This window comes from Vicia villosa, linkage group LG2 (assembly GCF_029867415.1).
Source record: "Vicia villosa cultivar HV-30 ecotype Madison, WI linkage group LG2, Vvil1.0, whole genome shotgun sequence".
Lineage (NCBI taxonomy): Eukaryota > Viridiplantae > Streptophyta > Magnoliopsida > Fabales > Fabaceae > Vicia > Vicia villosa.
The window spans coordinates 153,085,537-153,108,551 of record NC_081181.1 but is presented as its reverse complement, the minus strand read 5'-3'; the positions used below and the strand labels follow the sequence as shown (position 1 = coordinate 153,108,551).

Below are 23,015 nucleotides of genomic sequence, written 5' to 3'. Positions count from 1 at the left end.
ATAGGTCTCTTATACACCACGCAAAATTACAATTTTGCCCTCTATTTCTGTAGATGCACATCCGGAAGCACCCCATATTTTGAAAAAATTTGCTTCATTCCCTAGATGCATTTACGAAAGCGTATAAAGTTCCGTAGATGCATCTACGAAACACTCTATTGGCAAAATCCATCAAACATTTTCGTAGATGTAACTACAGAATATTTTTTCAATTAATTGAAAAACCTTAATTAAACTTAATTAATTTGGGTTTTGACAATAGAGTGTTATGTAAATGTATCAACATTATGATTTTCCCAATTAATTGAGAAAATTTCACGTTTCACTATGTTTTAAAGGGTTCCGTAGATGCATCTACAAAAGAAACCAAATTTTTTTAAAATAAAAGTGCTTCCGTAAATACATCTACGAAAGCATGAGGACAATTTTATCATATCGATAGTTATAAAGGTTAAGAAATTCTTTTTTACATCAAAACATAAGTTTAGTGTTATTTCTTCCGCTAAGTTCCGCTTCATATACAAGGTAAATTAAATTGTTTTGTACCAATTTAACCAAGGTGCGGTGTCACGAAACATGAAAACGAAACTATAGGACCCACAGAGAAAGAACTTGTTAGTGGATTTCAAAAGACAAAAAAGTGTGCAAGTGTGGTCCTTCTATTTCACAACACAAGCAATCTTCAATCGTATTCAACTTTCGAGATCGATCGAGACGTGCAATAGAAAACCAAACAGAACTCAATGGATTCATCACACATGACCTCACTTCCCGAAGATATCACCGACGATCTGCCTCCACAACCCGCTTCCGTTTTCGCTTCCGTTCCTCAACGTCCTCCAACTAAGTAACCTTCCGCCACCTCGATCTTCCTCTTTCTACGACGTCGTTTTCCGTTTTCCTTTTCGTTTTGACGGTTATTCACTGTAGGAGTTCGTCGGAAAAGTACGCACCGCTAGATTGGTCCGATTACTTTGACAAAGAAGACGATGTTGCTATTCCGGATTCAAATGATGTTAGTTTGCAAAATCAATATCATGCTAGATTATGATTTATGATTTAGATTGATTTTTTTTTCTAACAATTTATTTCACTTATATTCAGGTTTTTCATGTTTACATGGCAGGAACTGAGGGTCCTGTTGTTTTCTGCTTACACGGTGGTGGTTATTCCGGGTAATTCTAATGCATTTCTTAGTAACTTAATTTATCTTTAATTTTTACTAATTTTTTAATTTGTTGTTCATGAGGTAACATAGAATTTGGAATGTTGTTACTTGTTAGTTATTATGCTTTGAACCTGCTTTTAGTTCAGCACCTTATGTGTGTACGCTTGGTATGGATTTAGATATATTTATGTAGAACTACAGTTTTTTCAACAATTATTGTAAGTTAGCGTTATGGTAAAAGGCTCCACATTATTTCATTACAGGCTTTCATTTTCCGTGTCAACCGGTATAATTAAGGAGAAAGCTAGAGTGGTTGCGATGGACTTGAGAGGTCATGGGAAATCGGTGACAGATAATGATTTTGACTTATCTGTTGAGGTACATTGTTTGTGAAGATGTATGCTGAGTTTAGTTTTCTGGTTTTTGTTATAATTTTCATGTGATTGCAGTGGTGATCATTCTTTTGTGCAGACCATGTGCAATGATGTATTGGCTGTTATAAAGAAATTATATGGCGATTCGCCTCCTGCAATTATTCTCGTTGGTCACAGGTGATTTAATTTGACTGGACTTATCTTATTTTACAGTCTCTGTTTTTTCATGAACAAAGAGATCCACTTTGTTGACAGACTTGCGTCTTTGTGAAGCATGTAGTAGTTATTTTTTTCTAGATTTAATGCACTGAAACTTTAATTCTGCTGTTACTGTCTTCATTAGATGATGATATGATATAACTCTTGGCAACCACATAAAAGTTTGGCGTCTTATATTTGTTACAGTATAAGGGGACAAATTTCAGGGTCTTTTAGTTATATTGTATCGTCTAGAGTCCTGTTCAATGACAAGTATCATCAATGCTAGATTGGATATTGCATGTTGTTTATATTTTTATGTTGTGTCACGAATTTTTATACTAAGTGAGGTTCAATGAAGGAAATTTAATTTGGTTCTGGTTTTTACAAATATTTTGGGGATGGATGAGTAATCACCGGAACAAACTAAGTTGAGTTGACAATAAAAGAGAACCTTTAAGGTTTTCCCATTTTTTTATCTGCCTCGTCATCACAGCTTCCCTTCATTTTACTAGATTTATCATTCTACAGTCATTAGATGTCTTTTTTCATAACCAAAATGTACATGCTGTAGAACTCTAAGGCATAGCTGTAGAAATGTTTTGATTTTTTGTTGTATGTGATTGTTGAACTTGGTATCAATTAGAGATATTCTGCACAATAAAGTAAGTTTTGCATTTGCATTTTCTCTTGCGCAGATATTCATATGTCTCTATTTTATTTAATTGTGTTTTTATCGGTTGGCCTTTGTTTTTCACTTTTATTTTCTTTCTTCAATGGATTTTATTCCTATAGAAATAGTTGGCGAACCTAATCTGACTAGATTATGATAGAAACTGGTTCTGAACAGTGGTTATTTGTACTATAGAAACACTGTTAATAACAATTCTGGAAGAATAATTCACAGCCAGACTGCATACACAAGAATACAATAATGACAGAAAGTATACAAGGAATTAACTAGAAAACATAGACATTCCAAGATTCTAGAGCGTGACCTCTCCCCTTGCCAAATGTGAGAGTTGGGTGTTTCCCACTAACCCCTCAATAACGTCCTTGATGCCAAACTCTCCCCTATCTTCCCTTATTTATTCTAAACATACACACAATTAATAAAATGTAATTGCCCCTAATAATATAATTTTTGTTCCTAATAATACAACTGCTAAGTCATAATTTTTCCTTAGAGGCCTAACAGCCCTTACATAAATGATGATTAATTTTGGTGTATAATTAACTATTTATTGATTAAAATTTTCTCCGTCAACAAAGCATGGGAGGGTCAATTGCTGTGCATGTCGCTGCGAAGAAATTATTGTCAACCTTGGCTGGGTTGATTGTTGTGGATGTTGTAGAGGTTGGTTTCTAACTTCCTAATTTTTAAGTTCCTTATTGCTTTTACTACTACTTACTCATCATTGATAGGCACTAAAATGTTGATTGTCACAAGAATTTCAGGGAACAGCAATGGCTTCACTGATTCATATGCAGAAAATTCTATCAAATAGGATGCAACATTTTTCAAGCATTGAAAAAGCTGTAAGCTCTGTATCCTCACCCGTTTTCATTTGCATTTTAAATTATTCCTTACATGGTTGACACAACTGTTTTTCATTTAGATCTTATTTATTTTAGTAGTTTTTTTTTTGTCATTTGTTTTTTCTTTTATTTTATGAAAGCATTTTGTATGTCATCCCTATTCCTAATTTATTACGTACTGCTTGAACATCAGTGCTTTAATGTTGTTTCAATTGTATTGGTGAATTTTGAATGAAGTTGAAACTGCTTGTATGCAGATTGAATGGAGTGTCAGGGCTGGCACTTTAAGAAATATTGATTCTGCCCGGGTATCAGTCCCTGCCACATTAAAATACGATGATTCAAAGAAATGGTTGGTACTTCTCTCCTGGCCATTACAGCGATATAATAATCCAAAATATAGTCCTTTTCCTTTACCCAATCTGAACAAGCTGGTTCCATGGAATGATCTTGATTTGATGCCACAGTTATGTTTATCGGACAGAGCTGGAAAAGACTGAACAGTATTGGAAAGGCTGGTATGTCTTATCTCAATCTTTTCATGCTTACTAAGATTATTTGTAGTAAATACAATGATTTGTTTCCTTATTTACTAGTGAAAGGAACGAGAATCTAGTTCTAGAATAAATAAGGATTTGTGTCTGTCCTCTATAATAAGGTCCAACATATCATTCACATCAATATGAATGTAATTTATTGATGTACGTTTTTCTTTTTCGACCTCTATGTCTAAAAGACTAACCCTATAACTTCAACACGATATGCAAATGATATCATCCTCTTATGACTATTTTGATACCCGTTCCTTATTTCAGAATTCTATTTCAACAGTGTCATTATCTATGGTTCCTTTCGGGGTAGTTGTTTGTGAGTTTTAGGTCTTAAAACTCAAATTTGAAAACAAAACCTGTTTGGATAAATTGGAGTAAAAATGGTTTTTTCCTTAATTTGAAAACAGATTCTACCTAAAACTCAACCAAAAATAAGTTTTGTTTCAACTTTTACAGTGAGTGATATTGCCTTTCTATTCCAACTTGCCAGTACTTTCCCTGCCATTGTGGTCCTGTGAGTTTCGCCATTGTTCCGGCCAGAGGTGAAGTGAACCAGTAGATTTCTTTTTGGAGTTTCGGGTTCCAATATGTGATGGCGTAGCTTGAGCTCAAACACATACATAAATTTACAATGAGGTGAGGTAAATAGAGTAACTTAACTCAAAAATTAAAACTGGTTTTGGTTTTTTTGAAAATTTTAAAACATAAAACAAAAAACCACCCCGAACAGGAGCCACACTATCCTTTTTTCTGGTTAGTTGTGCACAGTTTACACCCACCTTTTTGCTTCTCTATTTCGATCTAGTTAATAAGATTTTCTGTTTTTCGCTTTTATAGCCTATCTTAGAAGCCTTAAATCAGGTCACCACCATGTCTCCCTTCCTCTCGACTATCCTTGAAAAGCATGTTGTCTCCAGCTATCCCAGAAAAGTAGTCTGGCCCTGGTAGAGTCCCAAATGCAGTTTGGCCCGGGTTTTTCCTTAGTTGCGGATTGGCCCCATTTTGTCCCTGCTGTAGCCTGGTTTCGGGTTTTGTCATAAGTGCAGTCCGCCGGAGTTCTAGTAATGGCCCAAATTTGTTGTTACTCTGGATTTTGGGTCTTCATGTTTTCTTGGGCCTGAGTTTCACCGCTCTCGATAGCACGCCACCCTTTGCTGAGGAAATCTCATTTCGTGGGGTCGGTAATGGTAGAGGGATGGTTGTATTGGTTGAAGTCCTAATCTTTGCAGATATCACCAACTCATCTCCCCTCTCAGCAAGCTGGATTTGGTCCGATACCCAGGATTCTGGTTTTTCGTTACAGCATTCCAACTTCTTGTACATATTTGGACTTAACCTATCATTCCTTTCCCAAGTACCGCCCTATGCATTTCTTTCACGCCACGACCTTGTCCTACGCTCTCTCTATGGTTCTCGCGGTTCTAATACAAAGGACTGGCTCTTCTGGTTCTATCGGTGAAAGATTAATCAGTATATAAGAAACCCATTTCTCTTTGCAGCCAATGCCCTGTCTTATTCGCTGGTCAAATTCATGTTGGGTGGCTCTGGTGATGGCGCAGACTGGCTGAAATTATGGAAGTTCAAGGTCCATGGCTAGGCTATTACTCCTCTCCATCCCATTCTAGTATTGTGTGTCCCAAAAGATAATCTTTCTTCCCCTCTCATGTTGGGGCAACGGTCTTCACCCCACCTTCTAACTTTTTATTCTTGATCCACTAAGTTGAGGAGCAGTTGTACTGGCTTTTGTTCTTGGTCTTGGCTGACTTCTCTCTGATTCATTGAAGTTAGTCAAGACACAAACAAGTTAGATTGGAAACTGGTACTAAACATAAAAATATAAAGGAAATAACTGGCTTTTATTGAATAGTTCTGGTTACTGAGACAGAATTTGGATTAGAATAGGAAATCTACTTTACGAAATTATGAGAGAGAAAACAAAGGAAATTAAAACAGATACTTCCTATCCAAGAAATTCTAGAGTCTTGGTCTCCCCTTTCTAAGAATTCAAGAGCTTGCTTCCAATCAATACCCAGACCTCAAATAAAATGCCTACTGATTTTACTTCAGTTGTCCTTATTCAATAACTGCCTAATAACACAACTGTTGGCTGGGGCCTAATAACATAGTATCTGCAGCCTAATAATATAATAACAATAATAGTAGGTGGTCTAATGCTTCTTGATCATTTTTTGCCTTTTCTTCCACTATATTGGCCTTTTTATTTTGCTGTTGTTATTGATTCTATTCTTGGCCTATCAACCAAATTGATTCTTCATCATCACCAATATTCTTGATCCTTGGAAGTTCATCTTAATTTACTTTTTTTTCTTGATCTGGATCCCAATCCTGAAGATAAACCAAGCTCTTGTTGGAATCACATGAGCACAGCCTTCTTGAAGGTGTATAATGTAGCACTCCAGTTATTGCTCTATAGGAAAACCATCAAAAGAGTCTCTCATTCCAATGTCATACAGACCCATGAAAGCTTCTTTTCCTCACACACTCCAAATGGCCTCAGAATACTGATCTAAATTGATTAGCCACCAACAGGCATCGTCGCTCGCATCAATACTGGCCTCAGTCTTGAAGTCTTCCACCCCAAATCCCCCCACCCCTCCAAGATTGGAGCTGTGATACACGTTGATTGGAGCCTGTCAGCCAGATCAGATTATATTATTGTAGAATTGGTGTTTATTGATGGAAAATAATATTACACTCCAGTTATTCAAAAGACCAGATTCTCTCCCTCTCTCGAAGCCCTGTACAAAACCAAATATCTATCTAGTCTCCCCTTTCTATTATTTATTATATCCTTTAATTTCACACCAACTAGCTAAGTAATTCTCTAAGCCCTTTACAAGACCAAAGATCATCTATCTAATCTCTCCTTTCTATTATTTATTTTTTAGCCTTTCATCTCACACTAACTAACTGACTAAGTAATTCATTATCGTTAACAAACCAACTAAGAGTTACCTTCCATTTAGTTCCTTATCACGTTATATATCACAATATGTTTTCTTGTTTAATGAGGATTAAGAGTTCACTAAGTATTCATAAGGAATGCTGCTTTCTCTTCGGTAATAAGGTTCAATATAGTTTTATTAATCTGCATATTTCTCTTTCTCCCTCAATACGTTAACAACTAACTCGATTAGCTCCAACACCTAATAATATTCATGAAACCATTGGCTTTCAATATGTGTCTTATGCATGAGGTAAAACCTCTTTACGAATTCCGGATAAGTTGTTTTGACTTGCATCTGTACCGCAGATGGAGGTTATCTGGAATCAGTGTTGGCTAATTGCCTAATATTGCATGGATATGGATTGGAAATATAGAACTTTTCATCAAACATTTTCATTTTTTTTCATAATTCGAGTTATATTTTGATATTCGTCCTTTTTATGCAAAGTATGATAACTCAATTCTAAACTGATAGAACTAGGATACACATTTTATCAAATTGAAAGTAAATTCCATGGAATTTTTATCATCGGATTATACATTATATACTTTTTTTTTTCCGTTCAGGTACGAAGGCCTCTCAGATATATTTTTGTCGTGTCCTGTTCCGAAGCTGTTGCTATTAGCAGGAACAGATAGATTGGACAAGTAACATCCCTTGAATTGTTTTAGTTTATGGCAGTGCTTTAAACTTTATTTGACGGTTTCCACGGAAACCTTTTCTTTTGTGTTTATCAGTTTAAATAGTTTGAGTGGAATTAAACAATTGGATGCAATTTTTTTCTTAATATCTTACCTCCAAAAAGTGTTCATGATAACTGTCTGGTCTAAGTAGTAAAGCTAATTGTGATCAGAGATGTGACGAGTTCAATTTTATGTTGTTTCATTAATAGCTGCAGTTCAAACGTATAATCTGGAAATGATAATTGTCTAAATGTTTTTGGAGATTTTATTTTCTAGAAAAGTTCAACTAGGGAGGGAGAATTAAGTAGTTCTTAGTTTATTGATTGTTATGCACTATTACCTGCAAAAAGGTTATGTTCCACTGATTCCTCCTTTTCTTTCCGTTCCTTTATTGCTGTACACAATGATAGCATTTTATGTGCGCAATCCTGAATTCATATTGAAATTCTTAGCAATAAGGCAATGTGATTTATGTTCTTCATTGAAATTAATGTTTAGTTCACCTAGTCTCATCTGGTATGCATTGATATGTAGATTGTAACTTTCTTGATCTGTTTTTGATTAATAAGATGGATTGATGGAAATTAGTAGTATGAACTTTTCATATGAATAACCCGGTGAAAATAGCTTTATATATAGTTTTATTTTATTTCTTCTCTTCTTTCTTTCCCGAGCTTATGAGCACATGAAATTGTTCAAGTGGAGTTCTTATTTTTTTATTGGCACTGTTTCTGTAACAGATCTCTCACAATTGGTCAAATGCAAGGGAAGTTTCAAATGATAGTTGTCAGACACACTGGGCATGCTATTCAGGTTTGTACTTGCCATGTTTCTTGCTGCATTCGTTATGTTGTTTTATGGTTTTCTTCACTATTTTGTAATCTAACATCTTCTGTCCTAATATATTTAGGAAGATGTACCTGATGAATTTGCAACACTGGTTCTCAACTTTATTTCTCGTAATCAAATAGGCCCTAATGGAGTCGTGGTATGTATCTTTTTCATTTCTTATCAATGCTGTTTACTAATGTTATGAAGACCTAGAGGGTTTTGTCCACATAATAAGAATATTGTGTCTCTCTTTTTTATTGTATCCATACTCGGGATAGGTTTCTCTCATTCTATATGGATTACTTAGTTTGTAACCTTAATCACAAAATAGGCATTTCAATTTTGAGCTTCAACCTCAGCTCAGTGGAAAGTAGATTTTTTTTTGGTGTTGAGGTGGTTATATTGGAGGGCAAACAGAAAAAACTAAGTAGCCACAAGAGTCAGATGGGGCAGATAATCCCCTGAAGCTTCCGAAATCGAATACACACGCACACACATATCTGTTTTCATGTAGCCCAGTTCACAATCCATTGTTTATTTAGCCATCCGATCTGTACAACTACCCAGTTGGCAGTTTCATCCCTCAGCATATCCTTTCATAGCTTTATCCGTAGTACTTTGAAAAACCCAATTTGATCCTATCTTGCAAATGCTCATCGTGGCAATATCTGCAGTTTCACTTGCACTTTAAATTGTATTGATTATACAAAAATTCTGAGTTACATTGGTTGGTTTATGCATCTGACATTTCGCAGCTCTTCAAGTTGCAGACATCTGAATGATGGCCATAAAAAAATATGCCATTTATAATTTGCAATTCATTAACCTGCTGCTCTCTTCAACAATTTAAATAGAATTAAAAAAAAAAACATACTGGACCATATGCTGTATATTTAAGCGGATATTTTAGATTTAATTTGATTGCCACACTACTTGACATGTGGTTCATATAATTTTTAATAAAATTATTTTGCAGATACCTGGCCTCCGCAAGCCCGCCTTTTCAAAACCGTGAATCATGGCGATGATGGTTTTATCATCTGACATTCCTTTAGTTGTAGTATTATTATGAATGCTTACATATTTTGGTAGGTGGAGCAAGTATATATTTTAGATTATGATCTGATGAATCTGTTATTACAACAACTAATTTAGGCATCTCATATCAAGGTACAACGGAATGGATCCAAAAGAAATTATCTAGGTACAATGGATGAAATGCTTAATTTATATTAGGTTCTAGATTAAAAGTCACAATGGAAAGAATGCTTGTTTTCTAGTAGGGCCTAGATTATAAGAGCTTTTTTAGTTATAATAAACTTATGGTTCTTTATTTATGAAAACTTTTATAAGCTTATCGATGTTTAGAGAGAAGTTAAATGGAAGAGTTTCAAAGAGATAAATTATAAGTACGTCTTTCTGAGACCCAGGGAAGTCTGGGATTCAACTTACATACTAGTAATAGTAGGTAGTAAACTTCTGTTTATAAAAAAGTTGTTAAAAAGATTAGTAGTTAATGAAATTATTTTTTTATACATGTACTTTTAGAAAAGTTTATTCAACCAGCCTATTTGGCCAATTGTTGGTCAATGAAGTCCAAGAATGAGGCAGTTCAGGGCTTCAGGCTAGGAAAATATGCTTTTGAAATGAAAAACCATAGCACGACATTCTTGACTTCTATATTCCTTTTGCTCATGGTCATCTTCTTACAAATACGTGGTGATTGATTTGATAATAGATTGAATGTTTATTAGTAATATATTCTTAAAATATTGAAAGCATTATAATAATATAGATTGAATTCGAAAAATTTATTTAAACTTTTAAAAGCTTTTTAAAATCTTTTAATATTCCTTTTGTTCGATATAATTTTTGAGTTAAAAGGTAGTGCACTGACAGTGTAAAATAGTTTTACACTGTCATCCAATAGAGAGTCATGAATGTTCCATGTCATTAAAGTTTTTTTAAATAAAAAAATGTTTTAATTAGATGCATGGTGGTGATTGGTTGACAGTGTAGAAATATTTTACACTGTCAGTGCATGACCCATTTTCTCATAATTTTTTACTTCCCTTGTTTTATAGAGAGGATTGTGTATTATATAGAAAAATTAACCTCCATAATCAAGCTTAATGTTTATCGTTACTTATATTTATCTTTTTTATATTTTTGAAAATCTGATTTTAGGATCGATTAATTCAAGCTGAGACCTAATTAAATTTGTATGGACTATCAAATACATAAATTGTTAGCATCTATTGAATTCGAACTCAAAAATTCAAGTTTAACACACTTTTAGATTCTAAATCTTCACCAACATGTTTGAGGATTTACTTTTAAATCCAAAATCCACCCATTTTATTTGAAATTGCAAGCAAAGCCTTAATGTACATATCTACATATAGTTTATGCAAGTAATGTTATAGCTATGTTTTTTTTTTTTTCCAACTTTATTTTAACAAGAACACAAGGGAAATTAATGATTCTGTTTTATTAAAAATAACAAATAATTGATAAATTAGACCAAAGCAGACACTGTTATAGCTTGATAATTGATAGAAGATAAATTGATTTTTTTTACATGAATAAGGTTACTGTTATAGCTTGATAATTGATAGAAGATAAATTGATTTTTTTTTACATGAATAAGGTTTTTTTAGCGGAATTAATCCCTCGAATCGGAAAAATCACAATTAACGATAAAATTCTTCATAAAATTTTTAATACCACTTCATTTTTCGAACTTACAACTTCTAGTCGAGTTAAAATATATCTCTCTTAGCCCATTGAAATACTTAAGTAGAAGATAACTAGATTGATTGAATTTACTGTGTTTAATAAAAATTGTTAATCTAATTTATAAACATGAAATATGATATGTCCATTGGGCTTGAGCAGATCGAAGTAGCCCTCACTTGTCCAATAAATGAAGAGAGAGTCAATACAAAAAACTGTTTCCTCCATGATTTCAGGAAGAATAAGTTCTCTAGTTATGGATGCAAGGAAAACGACTTTTCAGTTCTCTTGTCCAGGCCTTATGAACCTCTATAAATACTTTAGATCTAGGGCTGAAAAATGAATCAAGTCTTTCGCTCTTAAAAAATAACACATAGCTTCTCACAACCCTACGTGAGCTAGGGTTAGCCCTAAACGTAGTCAAATACCATAAACATCATAGACAACCCTACATAGTAAAGAGTTGTCCACATTGTACTTTCCTTTACAAGTACAATTTGTGCCCACTGTGGGGGGCCTGATAAAACTAACATGGTCACACTCATAAACTAATGACCAACTCGGTGTTTGCCTCTTCATTCCTTTTCAACTCGGTGTTTGCCTCTTCATTCCTTTTCAATATAATGTATATGCGAGTAGCGACCTTAACCAGCAGCAGCTTCGGTGACAATCATGAGGCTAGGGGTGGTAAAACAGGTTGTGGTCTGCCGGACCGACCCGCGCACCCGCCAAAAATGGCGGGTTGGTTGACATTTTAGGTCTGCCATAACCCGTCTCGTCAAAGCCCACCGCTCGCCAAAACCTGTCGTTCCGTCGAATTGAGCTATTTTTAAAGTTAATTCTACTAATTCTAATTCTTGATGGTTTTATTTTATACATTTATTTGTGAATATATGCAATATTTTTAAGTAAAATTTGTTTAAAAATGCTTTATAAAAAATTATTCTAAAAACTATGTGAAAAATTTAATTAAAATGTAAAAAAATCTATTAAAAAATGAAAAAATAATAAATAAAAAAATAGTCGAGGCGGGCTAGATTTTTATGCCCATTTCAATTTGCAGGCTTGCCCGCCCCGTTTTTTTTTTGCGGGCATATGACGGGACAGACCGCCCGCTTTGCCACCCCTACATGAGGCTATAGATGAGAAGCATATTGCTATGGATGATTTTCGTCGCCATAATTAGACTTTGGAGGACAACATCTTTAAACACCACCAATGCCAATGGGAGACTGATCCCACTAAGAAGACATGTGTTTTGGACGCCTTATATCTCTGACGAGATTTGGACTCCCCCGTACCAGAAAGTTTCAAGCCGCCTTCACTTGCAAAGTTTGATGGAAGAAGCGATCCCCATAAGCATGATGTCTCCATTAACACATGGCGATCATCAGATCCTTGGATTCTCTAAAATGAAATCTCATCTCCAATACCTTCAAGGACACCACTTTGAAGTGGTACAAGAGTCTGCCACGACTCACAGTCACTAGCTATCAAGACCTAGTAAAGAAGTTTGTCCACCAATTCTCGGTGACTAAACATAGGAAGATGTCGAACGCTAGCCTATCAACATCTAACCAAGCCCTTCAGAATCCTCGAGGGAGTATCTTTCTCGATTCAATGAGGTGATTAACAAGTTCATCCACTAAAATCACGAGATGGTCATAGGAGCCTTCCAAAACAGATTGTGGGCCTAACATTTTAATAAATGCCCCGCCTAGAGACATGTCATTTACGTGACGGAGATAGTGACGTACACCAAATGTTACATAAAAGGCGATGAGAGTAGTGCATATTAAAAGGCTAGAGATGATAAGTAGCAAACATCTAGAAACCCTTATTCTTCAGAGAAGCAACATAAAAGCCATTATATCTTGCGTGTTAAGGCCATGACGTCCTTCAAGTAGAGCAGGAAGCCTACGGAGAACTTCATGCCCCATGAACTTTAGTCCCAAATAGATATGGAATGAGGTCCTTCATACACATGATATTCCTCTTTTGTCATCCCCAAATTTATAAGTCATGGGATTTAATCCCAGTAGGTGGTGTAAATTTCATAAGATAAAGGACCATCACACAAAAGATTGTTATCATCTCAAAAAAGGAGATTGAGCGTCTCATCTAAGATGGTCATCTGAAGAAATACATTCAGGGTAGCTCCCATCAGTCATCATATGATTGTAGATCTCAAGGGTGAGATCCTTGTAGAAGCTCTAAATCTAAGAAAGGCAAGAAGCCAAATAGAGGAGATGAAGACAAACCTGTGCATCATACCTCAATACTATAACATAAAGGTATTTTAGGGGCAAAAAGACTAGCTTCACTCATAGAAGATATGTGCGCCAAGTCATGACCGTAAAAAGTTTACCTGCCAACCCTGACCTAGGAACAAAGGAAACTAGAATTTGATATCACCTTATCGAGAAAGGATATTATTGGAATTCATCCCCATGACAACGACCCCATTTCATAACCGTGAGGTGTGATAATTGGGAAATAAAGCAAATACTAATGACCAAGGGAGATCCTCAAACATCATTTATTGGGATGCCTTTGAGAGACTCCTCCTATATCTGAATGATATCAAATATTTTTAAGGCTCACTAGTTGGATTCTCAGGAAAACTGGTATAGGTAAATAATTACACTACCATGAAGATTGTATTCGAGATAGAGGAAAGTGAAAAAATGATCAAGGTAAGATATCCCGTGATATACACCCATCCTCATACAACATGATTGTAGGGCGACCTACTTTAAACCTCTTGGGAGATGTCCCATCTGTGCTATACTTGTGTATGGAGTATCAACTATCTAACAGGCGTGTCAAAGTTGTCCAAGTTTATCAGGAGGCCATCCAAAGGTGTTATCTAGACGAATTGAGGCTAAAGAGGGAAACTATGGTTGTGGCCCATGTTCAGCAGCTATATGCGCAAGAAGTAAATGTTGTGGATGTGAATCCAAGAGTAGAGACCTAAGGGGAGGAGATGATGCCTCCAAAAGAGGAAGAGTCGATTGCACTGTTCTAGAGGAGCGTGAGAGTATAAGGTAAGGATGTCGTGGAAAACTCAGAGACTTTGTTAGAATTAATTCCATGTTTCCTTTGATTAAGTTATCACTTTTCTTAGTTATTGAAAGGTTTCACCTTTGTCGACTGTGTATTTTATGTTGAAAACATTGTTCGTTTAACGGGGTAGCACCATTTTCCGCTGCATTTTCAAGGGATTTTAATGACGAGCCCCACCTTTATTTATAAATTTGTGTAGTCCTTTCTTCCAATTTTGCAGGATGTGATAATTAAATGCTGAATCCTCACAGAGGAATCTTTGCCTCCCAAGTGGCAATGAATTATACTGGATCCTCATAGAGGAATTCTTGTAGCCCGAATGATAATAGATTATGATGGATCCTCATGGAGAAATCCTTGCCACCCATGATGCTATTAAACGCTGGATCCTAACAGAGAAATCTTTGTCGCCCAAGTGGCAATGAATTACGTTGGATCCTTATTGAGGAATCCTTGCCGCCCACAAGGCTATTACATGTTGGATCCTTAAGGAAAAATATTTGTTACCTATGAGGCTATCTAATGCTGGATCCTCGTGGAGGAATCATTACCGCCTACGAGGCTATAAAATGCGGGATCCTCATATAGGAATACTTGTCGCCCAATAGGAGAGTTAAGCTAGAATTTTGGCCTCAGAACGCAAACCCTTTTTAAGAAGCACAACTGCCTCAAAGATTTCTTCCAAAGGATACATTTAAAGACATGAGTAATCAAACATAAAACGTATCAAAGCATCCAAGGGCACAAAGCCCAAAGGGAATGAGTGACTACAAAAATCCCATAAGTCCATTTGAATCAAGTCCAAGTCAGGATAGAGAAAAGGCTGCGTGATCCTTGGTGCACTTAAAGTATTGGTCAAAAGTATCCACCAGTTTATCCTTGCAGGAAGACAAATCTTCTTAAAGCTTCTTCTTAGAAAGAAAGGCAGCTTTAAGGGACTCATTCAGGTTGTTATTTGAAAGCGAAAGCGCTTTGGACCATGTCTCTACCTTTTTGAGGGTCTCTTTGAGCTTCGCCTACAATCGCTTCACCTCATCCCGCTCTTTAGTTAATTTTTTTACTGACTCCCACTCTTGAGTTAGTGATTCATTTACAGAAGTAAGATTAACCTTCAAATCACCCACCGATCTATCCCCTTGGGCATGAGCCTCAAGGAGCACTCAATCTATCACCAGGCTCCTCAGAAAGTGGTTCTCCACCATGTTAGATAATGTATCAGTTCCAATTCAAATGGTAGCTTGGAAAATTATCTATTTAGTTGTGAAAAAAATTAGTAGTGAAAACAAGGGAAAGGCTCAAATCAAACATGATACCAAACCTATGAGAAAGAGGGTAAGTGAAAGGATTAAGGAAAATTGGTTTAAAAAACCAAAACCTTTCAAAGGTCCTGAGTCTGACCCAGACCAACCTCTCTGCTTGACAGAAGAAGAGGACAACATTGCCTCACAGACTACAAGTAGGGCTTCAAAGATCACTGCTAAGAAGTCCCCCAAGATTACTCCTAAGAAGACCCCAAAGACTACTCCTAAGAAGGCTCCAAATACTACTCCTAAGAAGGCTCCAGCAAGTACACCTAAGAAGGCTCCAAAGACTCCAAAGAAGAAATCTATGATTTGTAAAAGTATTATGTAATGTTTCATACTATGACAGTAAATTATGCACACTTTTTGGTTCTATTTTGACAATGAAGTAGAATGCACACTTTTGATGCTTTAAGTGTAATGTCAAGTGTTATGCACACTTCTATTTTGACAATTAAGTTATGCACACTTTTGGTGCTTTAATTGTAATGTCAAGTGTTATGCGCACTTTTGGTAGTACTTTGTATATGTTGTTAACAACTTAATATAATGTTAACCAAAATCAGATTTATAGTTTGATTCAATCTACATTATAATTTGATTCAATCTACATTACAATTTGTAGTTTTGACAGAATCATAACTTCCCTCCAATAGCATAATTTCATAATTACATTATACAAATGCTATAGCATAATTTCTTTCCAACAGACCAACAAATGCTTAGCAGAATTTGTTTCAAACTAAAAATTACATGGACTTGTACAACAGACCAACAACCAAACAACACATCACTAATGCTATCTTAAGCTGCATATTATTCCTTCTATGAGCTTCAAGCTTCGTCTTCAATTTCTCCACTTTCAGTTCTAGTACCTCACACTTTTTACAAAATGGATGAATGACAGTTTCCCTTTTGTTGAACTCTCCAATTTCATCATCCTATAGGAATGATTCACAGCTACTAACAGTCTACAAAAAAACGATTACACTTGTGTTAGCATCAATAAAAATCAACACTTGCTAAGAATTTTCGACACTTAATCCACAAACAAACTCACCCCAGCATTTCGACATTTCCAGAACTTACGATTGCGGTTTTGCACTGTCTTGGCGACCCGTATCTTCATTGCTCTACCACAGCCACATCTTGGCAAATCAGGATACGAGACTGAATCAATACTGCTTCCACGCGAACTGCATCCTACCATTCTTCCGATTGACTGGACGAAGAAGAACAACAAAGAAGAGTGTAGGAGAATCTGAGGAGAATTTCCAGAAAAGAGGGCAAGTATGGAACAGTTTGGGGAAAAAACCCTAGATTGAGATATACATAATTTTAAATGTTATTGCCACATAAGCCAATTGGTCAACGCCCATTCAGCAGGAGGAGTAAAAGCGTATGATGAAATTTGATTAAATTTTTTATAAGGGTGCCTTCATAAAAAAAACTTCAGGGAGGCAAAACCGAATCTGGCTCTAATGGCAGAGGATCGTGTATTTAACCCAAAAATTAAATAGTAAAATAAAGTTGGTTAATAAATTGTAAAAATTGATATATACTACATTTATAATCTAGTGTCAAAACATGATTAATAATATCTATTTTATTAGTTAATAAAGTAGTGAATGTGGTTAATAAATTATAAGTAAAATAATAGGTTAATAATGCATATTTTTATGGTTAATACAATGGTAAAGTTGATTAAATACACAATATTATTATTTTTTTTTTTACCTTTGTCTTATAAAATAATTTTTTTTTATAAAAATAATACTGTTCAGATAAATACAATGAACAATATATATGATATAGATATTGACCTAAGAAAGGGTGTCAAGATACCAAAAATGTTATTATTATCATTATGCGCAAGAATATTGTGATCATAGCCTTCACATGCAGAATAAAAATACGAACATAAACTTTCCAACGCCCACCCAAAACCACATACCAAACATGGCTTTTGCCCCACGCTAACGCTAAGAAAAAGAATTTGATGAACCAAAAGCGATCCACGTCAACAAAAATGTTAGGGCGGACTAAGATGCATTGCATGCACCGTGGTAACCGCGTTCCATTTTCCAACGCAGCAGCTACGCAACTTCCTATTATAAATACTCCCATTCTCCTTCTCTTCTGTTTCGCCCAACCCAAAACCTAATACCAAACTCTCGTTTTCTTTGCGGAGAATTCAAGCAATGGCGTCGTTTGAACAAGCACCTCCCGGTGATTCCAAAGCCGGAGATAAAATCTTTCGAACCAAATGCGCTCAGTGCCACACCGTAGAAAAAGGTGCCGGCCACAAACAAGGTTAGATCGATTTTCTTTTTCGTTTTTGATTTGAATTTTATTTTGATCTGTTTCTTTTCTTTTTTTTTTTGAATTTATTTATGTAGTATAAGCCTTAGATCTACCTGTTTTAACAGTAATTATTCTCTATTCATTCGTTACACAATTTTTTTTTTTTGGAAATAGGTAAGTTACACAATTTGGGTTGATGTGTTGTAATTGTTATTGTTATTCTTCATTGTTAATGCGTGGATTCATTATATATTTTTGATTAATTTCTGGCTATATTCTTTAATTTTTTTCATCATGGTTGATTTGAAACCGTTTTTTTCCGTGTTGTATTCGATAATTAAATCTGATTTGGATCTCATTAAAAATGTAATTATTTAATTATACATTAAATTGGATACTGTTGATTTACAATTTGGTGGATTTGGACAATATTTTATGGATTTGCTCTGTAACTTTTTCAAAACAGAGATTATTAAAGCTTTTGTATACTGGGACAATATTGTGAATTCTTCGATATCTGTTTTCAGCACTTGTAGATCCTGCATATTAAATGATATGTGTTATTATTATTATTTTTTTTTGTGATAAACAATAAACTGTGGTTAGTTCATACCGCAGACCGACTGACGCTACCGTTTTTTAAAACCTTAGTTGACATTATTACATTAACAGTCTGATATAACGAATAATAGTTATTTCAATATTCGATTATTAGGTTTATTAACGTTGCAATTTTTCTACAATATTGTTGCTATTGATGTATGAAGACTGTTTATAGCCTAATGTCATTGTCACAAGTTTGTTTTCTCCATAATTTCAGAATACCTCATTCATTATGCTTTTGCTGAACTGAGTTTGATCATAATCTCCATAATTTAAGTTATTTTTGTGTTGCGTGTATGAACTTGTTGAATAATGTGATTATGAATTAAGACTAAAATATTTGCCTTGGTGACAATCTCAGGACCCAATCTGAATGGTTTGTTTGGAAGGCAATCAGGCACTACTCCAGGATATTCCTACTCAGCAGCTAATAAGGCCATGGCTGTGAATTGGGAGGAGAAGACTTTATATGATTACTTGCTTAATCCCAAGAAGGTACAATTACAATCTAGTAGTATTTCTATATTCATTGGCTATTAATCAACCTGATGAAATATACAACAAATGCGATTTCACCACTATGTAACTGATCTGTGTATGTCATGCTTTTGTGCAGTATATTCCAGGGACTAAGATGGTGTTTCCTGGTCTTAAGAAACCTCAAGAACGCGCTGATCTTATTGCATATCTGAAGGAAGCCACTGCCCAGTGATTTTTATATTTCCATACATTCAATTTTACAGTGTGATTTTGAACTTCTGGAGATTTAATTTTTCAGATATTTAGTTTTGCCGCGCAGTTAGTACTGTATTTTTGGCAAATAATGTAGGCCACATTGGTTTGCAATGCTATTTTGTTCATTTTGCATTGCGTCTCTAAAAGCTGCCATATTGGTTGGCTTGAGTTCGCTCAATCAAATTATCTATTGAGAATTGAAACAGTATTTGCTTAATTGGAAGCACAATTTATTTACGTGCTTGGCTTTATTTACTGTCCTGTATAAGTTACATGCTTAGCTGAAACAACATTAATACTTTAATGTTTATTGATTATACTCTAGGAACTTCTAGATAGAATACAGAGGAAATAAGGAAATACTACCAATAGAAACATAACAAACAGAAAATAACCTTAGGTAAGTCCACTAGGATTTAGAGAGCCAAGTGATTCCCAAACCAATCAACATATCCAATGTCCTCTATTTGTCTACTTTCCGCTGATATATAACTATTTTATTAAATAATTGTTTTCTTATTTAAGTAACTGCTGCCTTTTTAATAAACGTCTTCTGTTCTAACAATATTCTTTTTCAAAACTTTCACCTTGTCAACACCCCGGAAAAAATGCATCCTTCCAAATCTCATAAATTTAAGTAGAACATGAAATTGGCAAATTTCTTTTCAAATCAATTTACACGATGATGTTTGTAACCCGTAACCAGTTGTTGGGAAGACTGAGACACCAGTAGTGATTTTTGTTTTGTTTATGCACCTCATCTCAATCCCATTATGATCCTTCAAGAGTATGAAAACATGATAATAGAAGCATACAATTTTACTAATAAGGGGTTTCAATTGAAGGATAAGACTGACCGACGTTTGTTTGATAAAGTATTCAATGATTAGTTTGCCTCTACAGGCGAGGAACCCATTGGACCAGCTTGAGTTGATGGAAGCCAAAGTCAGGGTGTTGGAAGCCAAAGAGTCTCAAAATAGGTCGATTGAGGATATTGAAATTAACTTAAGTAGGCAAATAGTTTGTTTATTCAGAGGAAATTGCCAATCTTTGAAGTACAAGACCCATAAGTGGAGGTCAATATGAGGGCTTTTGAAGAATATAGAATGACTAAAGTTAGCGGACTACTAAAGTTAGACGGAAAAGCATCAATTGGTGGAACTGACTGAATGTTACAAACACTGCTTTTGTATGCCTGATTAGACTACAGAGTTAGTTAAACACGGTTTACCAAACAAAGAAGGATGTATAGCCACATTGTTCTTACTTTCATGGATTGATATTGTGGTTACAATAAAACATTCTAACCGAGCGGATCACTAACAAGACAACATTTAGGTGTTCTAGGGCCTTGGGATATATTCTCTCCATTCTTATTTATAAGCAAATTTTTACTTTTTAGATTCATTAAATAAATGTTGTATTTGAATGATATAAAAACTAGATACATCATTTATTTAATAAATTTAAAAAGTTAAAGTTTGCTTATAAATAAGAATGGAGAGAATATGAGTGGATCTTACTGGCAAAAGAAAAAAGGTTTATATAGTAAAATTCACTGAAGAACTAGAATGAGCCAAAGATGAACCCAATCAAATGTTTGGGTTATAAACGGATAATTTTTTATGTTTTCGTGCACAACAAAGGGATTGTGTAGAAAAAGACAAAGCAAATGTCATTTTGGAAGATAGGCCTCCCAACACCAAGAAAGAGTTGCAAAGTCTCATGGAAAAGGTCAATTTCCTAAAGAGATTTAAGATTAAGTCATTTTCAATATTGCTCTATTTTATGTTCGTACCAAACACGAATATTATTTATTACTCATAAAGATTTTGATCTTGTATAAAATTAATATTGTTAGATATTTACTCAATAAATCTATGTTACAAGACCGAAAACAAAAACCCATTTCACATTTTCAATTATTTCGGAGATGGATTTCCGAAAACAAAAATCTTCCATGGCCATGACTTCTTCTTCTCCAAAACAAAAACTTGATGAAAAAGAGCATCAACAAGCCTTGTTAAAGTCAAACCAAAAAGATTATTTTCCAGATTTACAAAAGGGATTGTCTTAATTAATTAATGAGTGAAGACCCATTTTGGTCCCTCACAAAAATCACACAACCCAAATTAGTCCCTCACAAAAAAAAGGACTCGATTTAATCCCTTACAAAATTTAACCGAACCATATTAGTCCTTCTGTTAATATTTTTATCAAATCGGTTTTTTGATATTTTTTAACCGTGACTAGACTGCCACGTTGGCTTTTATTTTTTATTTTTATTTTTTAAATACTAAATTAATTTTTAATTATAAGTTCATTTTTAAACAATTCTAATTTAATAATATCAAAAAGGCAAAAAAAAATTTATAAGGAATCAATTAATGTTAATAGTAAGTCAATTAATTTAGGATTTATAATAAATAAATCCTAAATAAAATTAGTTGAACAAAAATTATAAAATTTATATCAATGGATTTTCGAACCTCTTTGATTTACTAATTTCAAATAATACACCAATTTAAAAATAAAATTTATTAAATGTAAAACCTCAATATATTTAATCAATTAGAAATAAATTAAATTATATGTAATTGAAATTAAATAACACACAAATAAATATTTACTTATTTCAAATTAATTCAAATTAAATAATAATTAATTAATTTAATAGTAATCCTACTAATTATTATTTATTTATTTATTTTGATTAATTTTATTTAGGATTTTTAATTATTGTTTAGTTTGTATTATTAAATTAGTAATTCAATTAATACAAACTAAACAGTAATCAATTAATTTAGTAGTAATTCAATTAAATATTAATTTATTTATTTTTATTTGATTAATTTTATTTAGAATTTATATTTTATTAATTTTATTTATAAATTTTTGTATTATTTAATATTAGTAAATATTTATTTTTTTAATTTGAAATAAGTAAATATTTGTTATGAATTATTAACTTAAGTACTCATTATTAATAATATTAACAATATAAATTGACTTGTCTAGTTGTAAAGTGACTATCATTTAACTTAAATAGATTTGAATTTGAGATCCCGTTGGTACAAATTTTAACTTTTTTTTTGTTTTAAATTCTATATTATTTATTATTTCTAAAATTATAAGAATTATTTATCATGAATATACATTGAAATAGTGGTAAGGACTTAAGATATTGGTTAAAGGTCATAGGTTCAATTCCATATAAAAAACAATTTTGACTTTTTTGATATTATTAATTCAGAATTGTTTAAAAGTGAAATTATAATTAAAAATTAATTTAGTATTTAAAAAATGAAAAATAAAAAATAAAAGCCAATGCGGCAGGTCAGTCACGGTTTAAAAGTAATGAAAAACCGATTTGGTAAAAATATTAACATAAGGGCTAATATGGTCCGGTTAAATTTTGTAAGGGATTAAATCGAATCCTTTTTTTGTGAGAGACTAATTTGGGTTGTTTGATTTTTGTGAGGGACCAAAATGAATCTTCACTCTTAATTAATTAATTAATTAATTAATTAATTAATTAATAATAATAATAACTAATTTCGACGATTATGGCTAAAAAGATTATTTTCCAGATTTACAAAAGCGATTGTCTTAATTAATTAATAATAATAAGAACTAATTTCAACGATTATGGCTGCTCGTGGCTTATTTCGACAGAGCTGTTTTGGCAATTCGAATGATGGACAGCGTTTCTTTCCTTCTTTTTGATTCTTTGCTTGGTTGTAAGATTTTGAAGAATTGAGGTGAGTTTGTGAAGTCATGTTTGAATTTGTGATTATTGTTCAAAACTGTTTTCTTCTTTTTCCCTTGTGGTTGTTCTTCTTGTCTCTTAAAAAATAGTTTGAGAACATTGTCAAAAGGAAAGATATGAAAAGGTTTAGAAAGCGTTGTAAATATCAAAAACTTGATGAAAAAGAGCATCAGCAAGCCTTGTTGAAG

At 33.8% G+C, this 23,015-nt stretch overlaps 3 protein-coding genes across 4 annotated transcripts; all 3 read left to right on the top strand.

Annotated features, from left to right (window-relative positions):
* Positions 1-551: 551 nt before the first annotated feature.
* LOC131652522 (uncharacterized) lies at positions 552-9,848 on the top strand. 2 transcript variants are annotated; one of them, XR_009298731.1, is made up of 14 exons: positions 552-847; positions 931-1,015; positions 1,105-1,175; positions 1,432-1,546; positions 1,640-1,719; positions 3,013-3,097; positions 3,199-3,279; positions 3,537-3,631; positions 3,747-3,797; positions 7,366-7,446; positions 8,223-8,295; positions 8,393-8,470; positions 9,290-9,401; positions 9,484-9,848. XR_009298731.1 is itself a non-coding variant. In XM_058922398.1 (13 exons), exons 1-13 carry the CDS (start codon positions 744-746, stop codon positions 9,326-9,328), a joined length of 1,038 nt encoding a protein of 345 aa, XP_058778381.1. In that variant the 5' UTR covers positions 552-743; the 3' UTR covers positions 9,329-9,848. The 2 variants fall into 2 exon arrangements, 1 of the variants encoding a protein (XP_058778381.1); XM_058922398.1 differs by having other exon boundaries at positions 9,290-9,848.
* Positions 9,849-15,315: 5,467 nt separating this feature from the next.
* On the top strand, positions 15,316-15,747 carry LOC131650369 (histone H1-II-like). The gene has a single exon (XM_058920082.1). It carries the CDS (start codon positions 15,316-15,318, stop codon positions 15,745-15,747), a length of 432 nt encoding a protein of 143 aa, XP_058776065.1.
* Positions 15,748-17,472: 1,725 nt separating this feature from the next.
* Positions 17,473-19,295, top strand: LOC131652521 (cytochrome c-2). The gene is made up of 3 exons (XM_058922397.1): positions 17,473-17,729; positions 18,685-18,818; positions 18,940-19,295. Exons 1-3 carry the CDS (start codon positions 17,618-17,620, stop codon positions 19,033-19,035), a joined length of 342 nt encoding a protein of 113 aa, XP_058778380.1. The 5' UTR covers positions 17,473-17,617; the 3' UTR covers positions 19,036-19,295.
* The last annotated feature ends 3,720 nt before the right edge of the window (positions 19,296-23,015 follow it).

Coding starts and splice junctions, on each gene's coding strand:
- LOC131652522 (XM_058922398.1), top strand. CDS start 744: ATGGATTCATCACACATGACCTCACTTCCCGAAGATATCACCGACGAT. Junction 1,176..1,431: donor CACGGTGGTGGTTATTCCGG/GTAATTCTAATG, acceptor ATTTCATTACAG/GCTTTCATTTTCCGTGTCAA. Junction 3,280..3,536: donor TTTCAAGCATTGAAAAAGCT/GTAAGCTCTGTA, acceptor GCTTGTATGCAG/ATTGAATGGAGTGTCAGGGC.
- LOC131650369 (XM_058920082.1), top strand. CDS start 15,316: ATGTTAGATAATGTATCAGTTCCAATTCAAATGGTAGCTTGGAAAATT.
- LOC131652521 (XM_058922397.1), top strand. CDS start 17,618: ATGGCGTCGTTTGAACAAGCACCTCCCGGTGATTCCAAAGCCGGAGAT. Junction 17,730..18,684: donor AGGTGCCGGCCACAAACAAG/GTTAGATCGATT, acceptor TGACAATCTCAG/GACCCAATCTGAATGGTTTG. Junction 18,819..18,939: donor ACTTGCTTAATCCCAAGAAG/GTACAATTACAA, acceptor GCTTTTGTGCAG/TATATTCCAGGGACTAAGAT.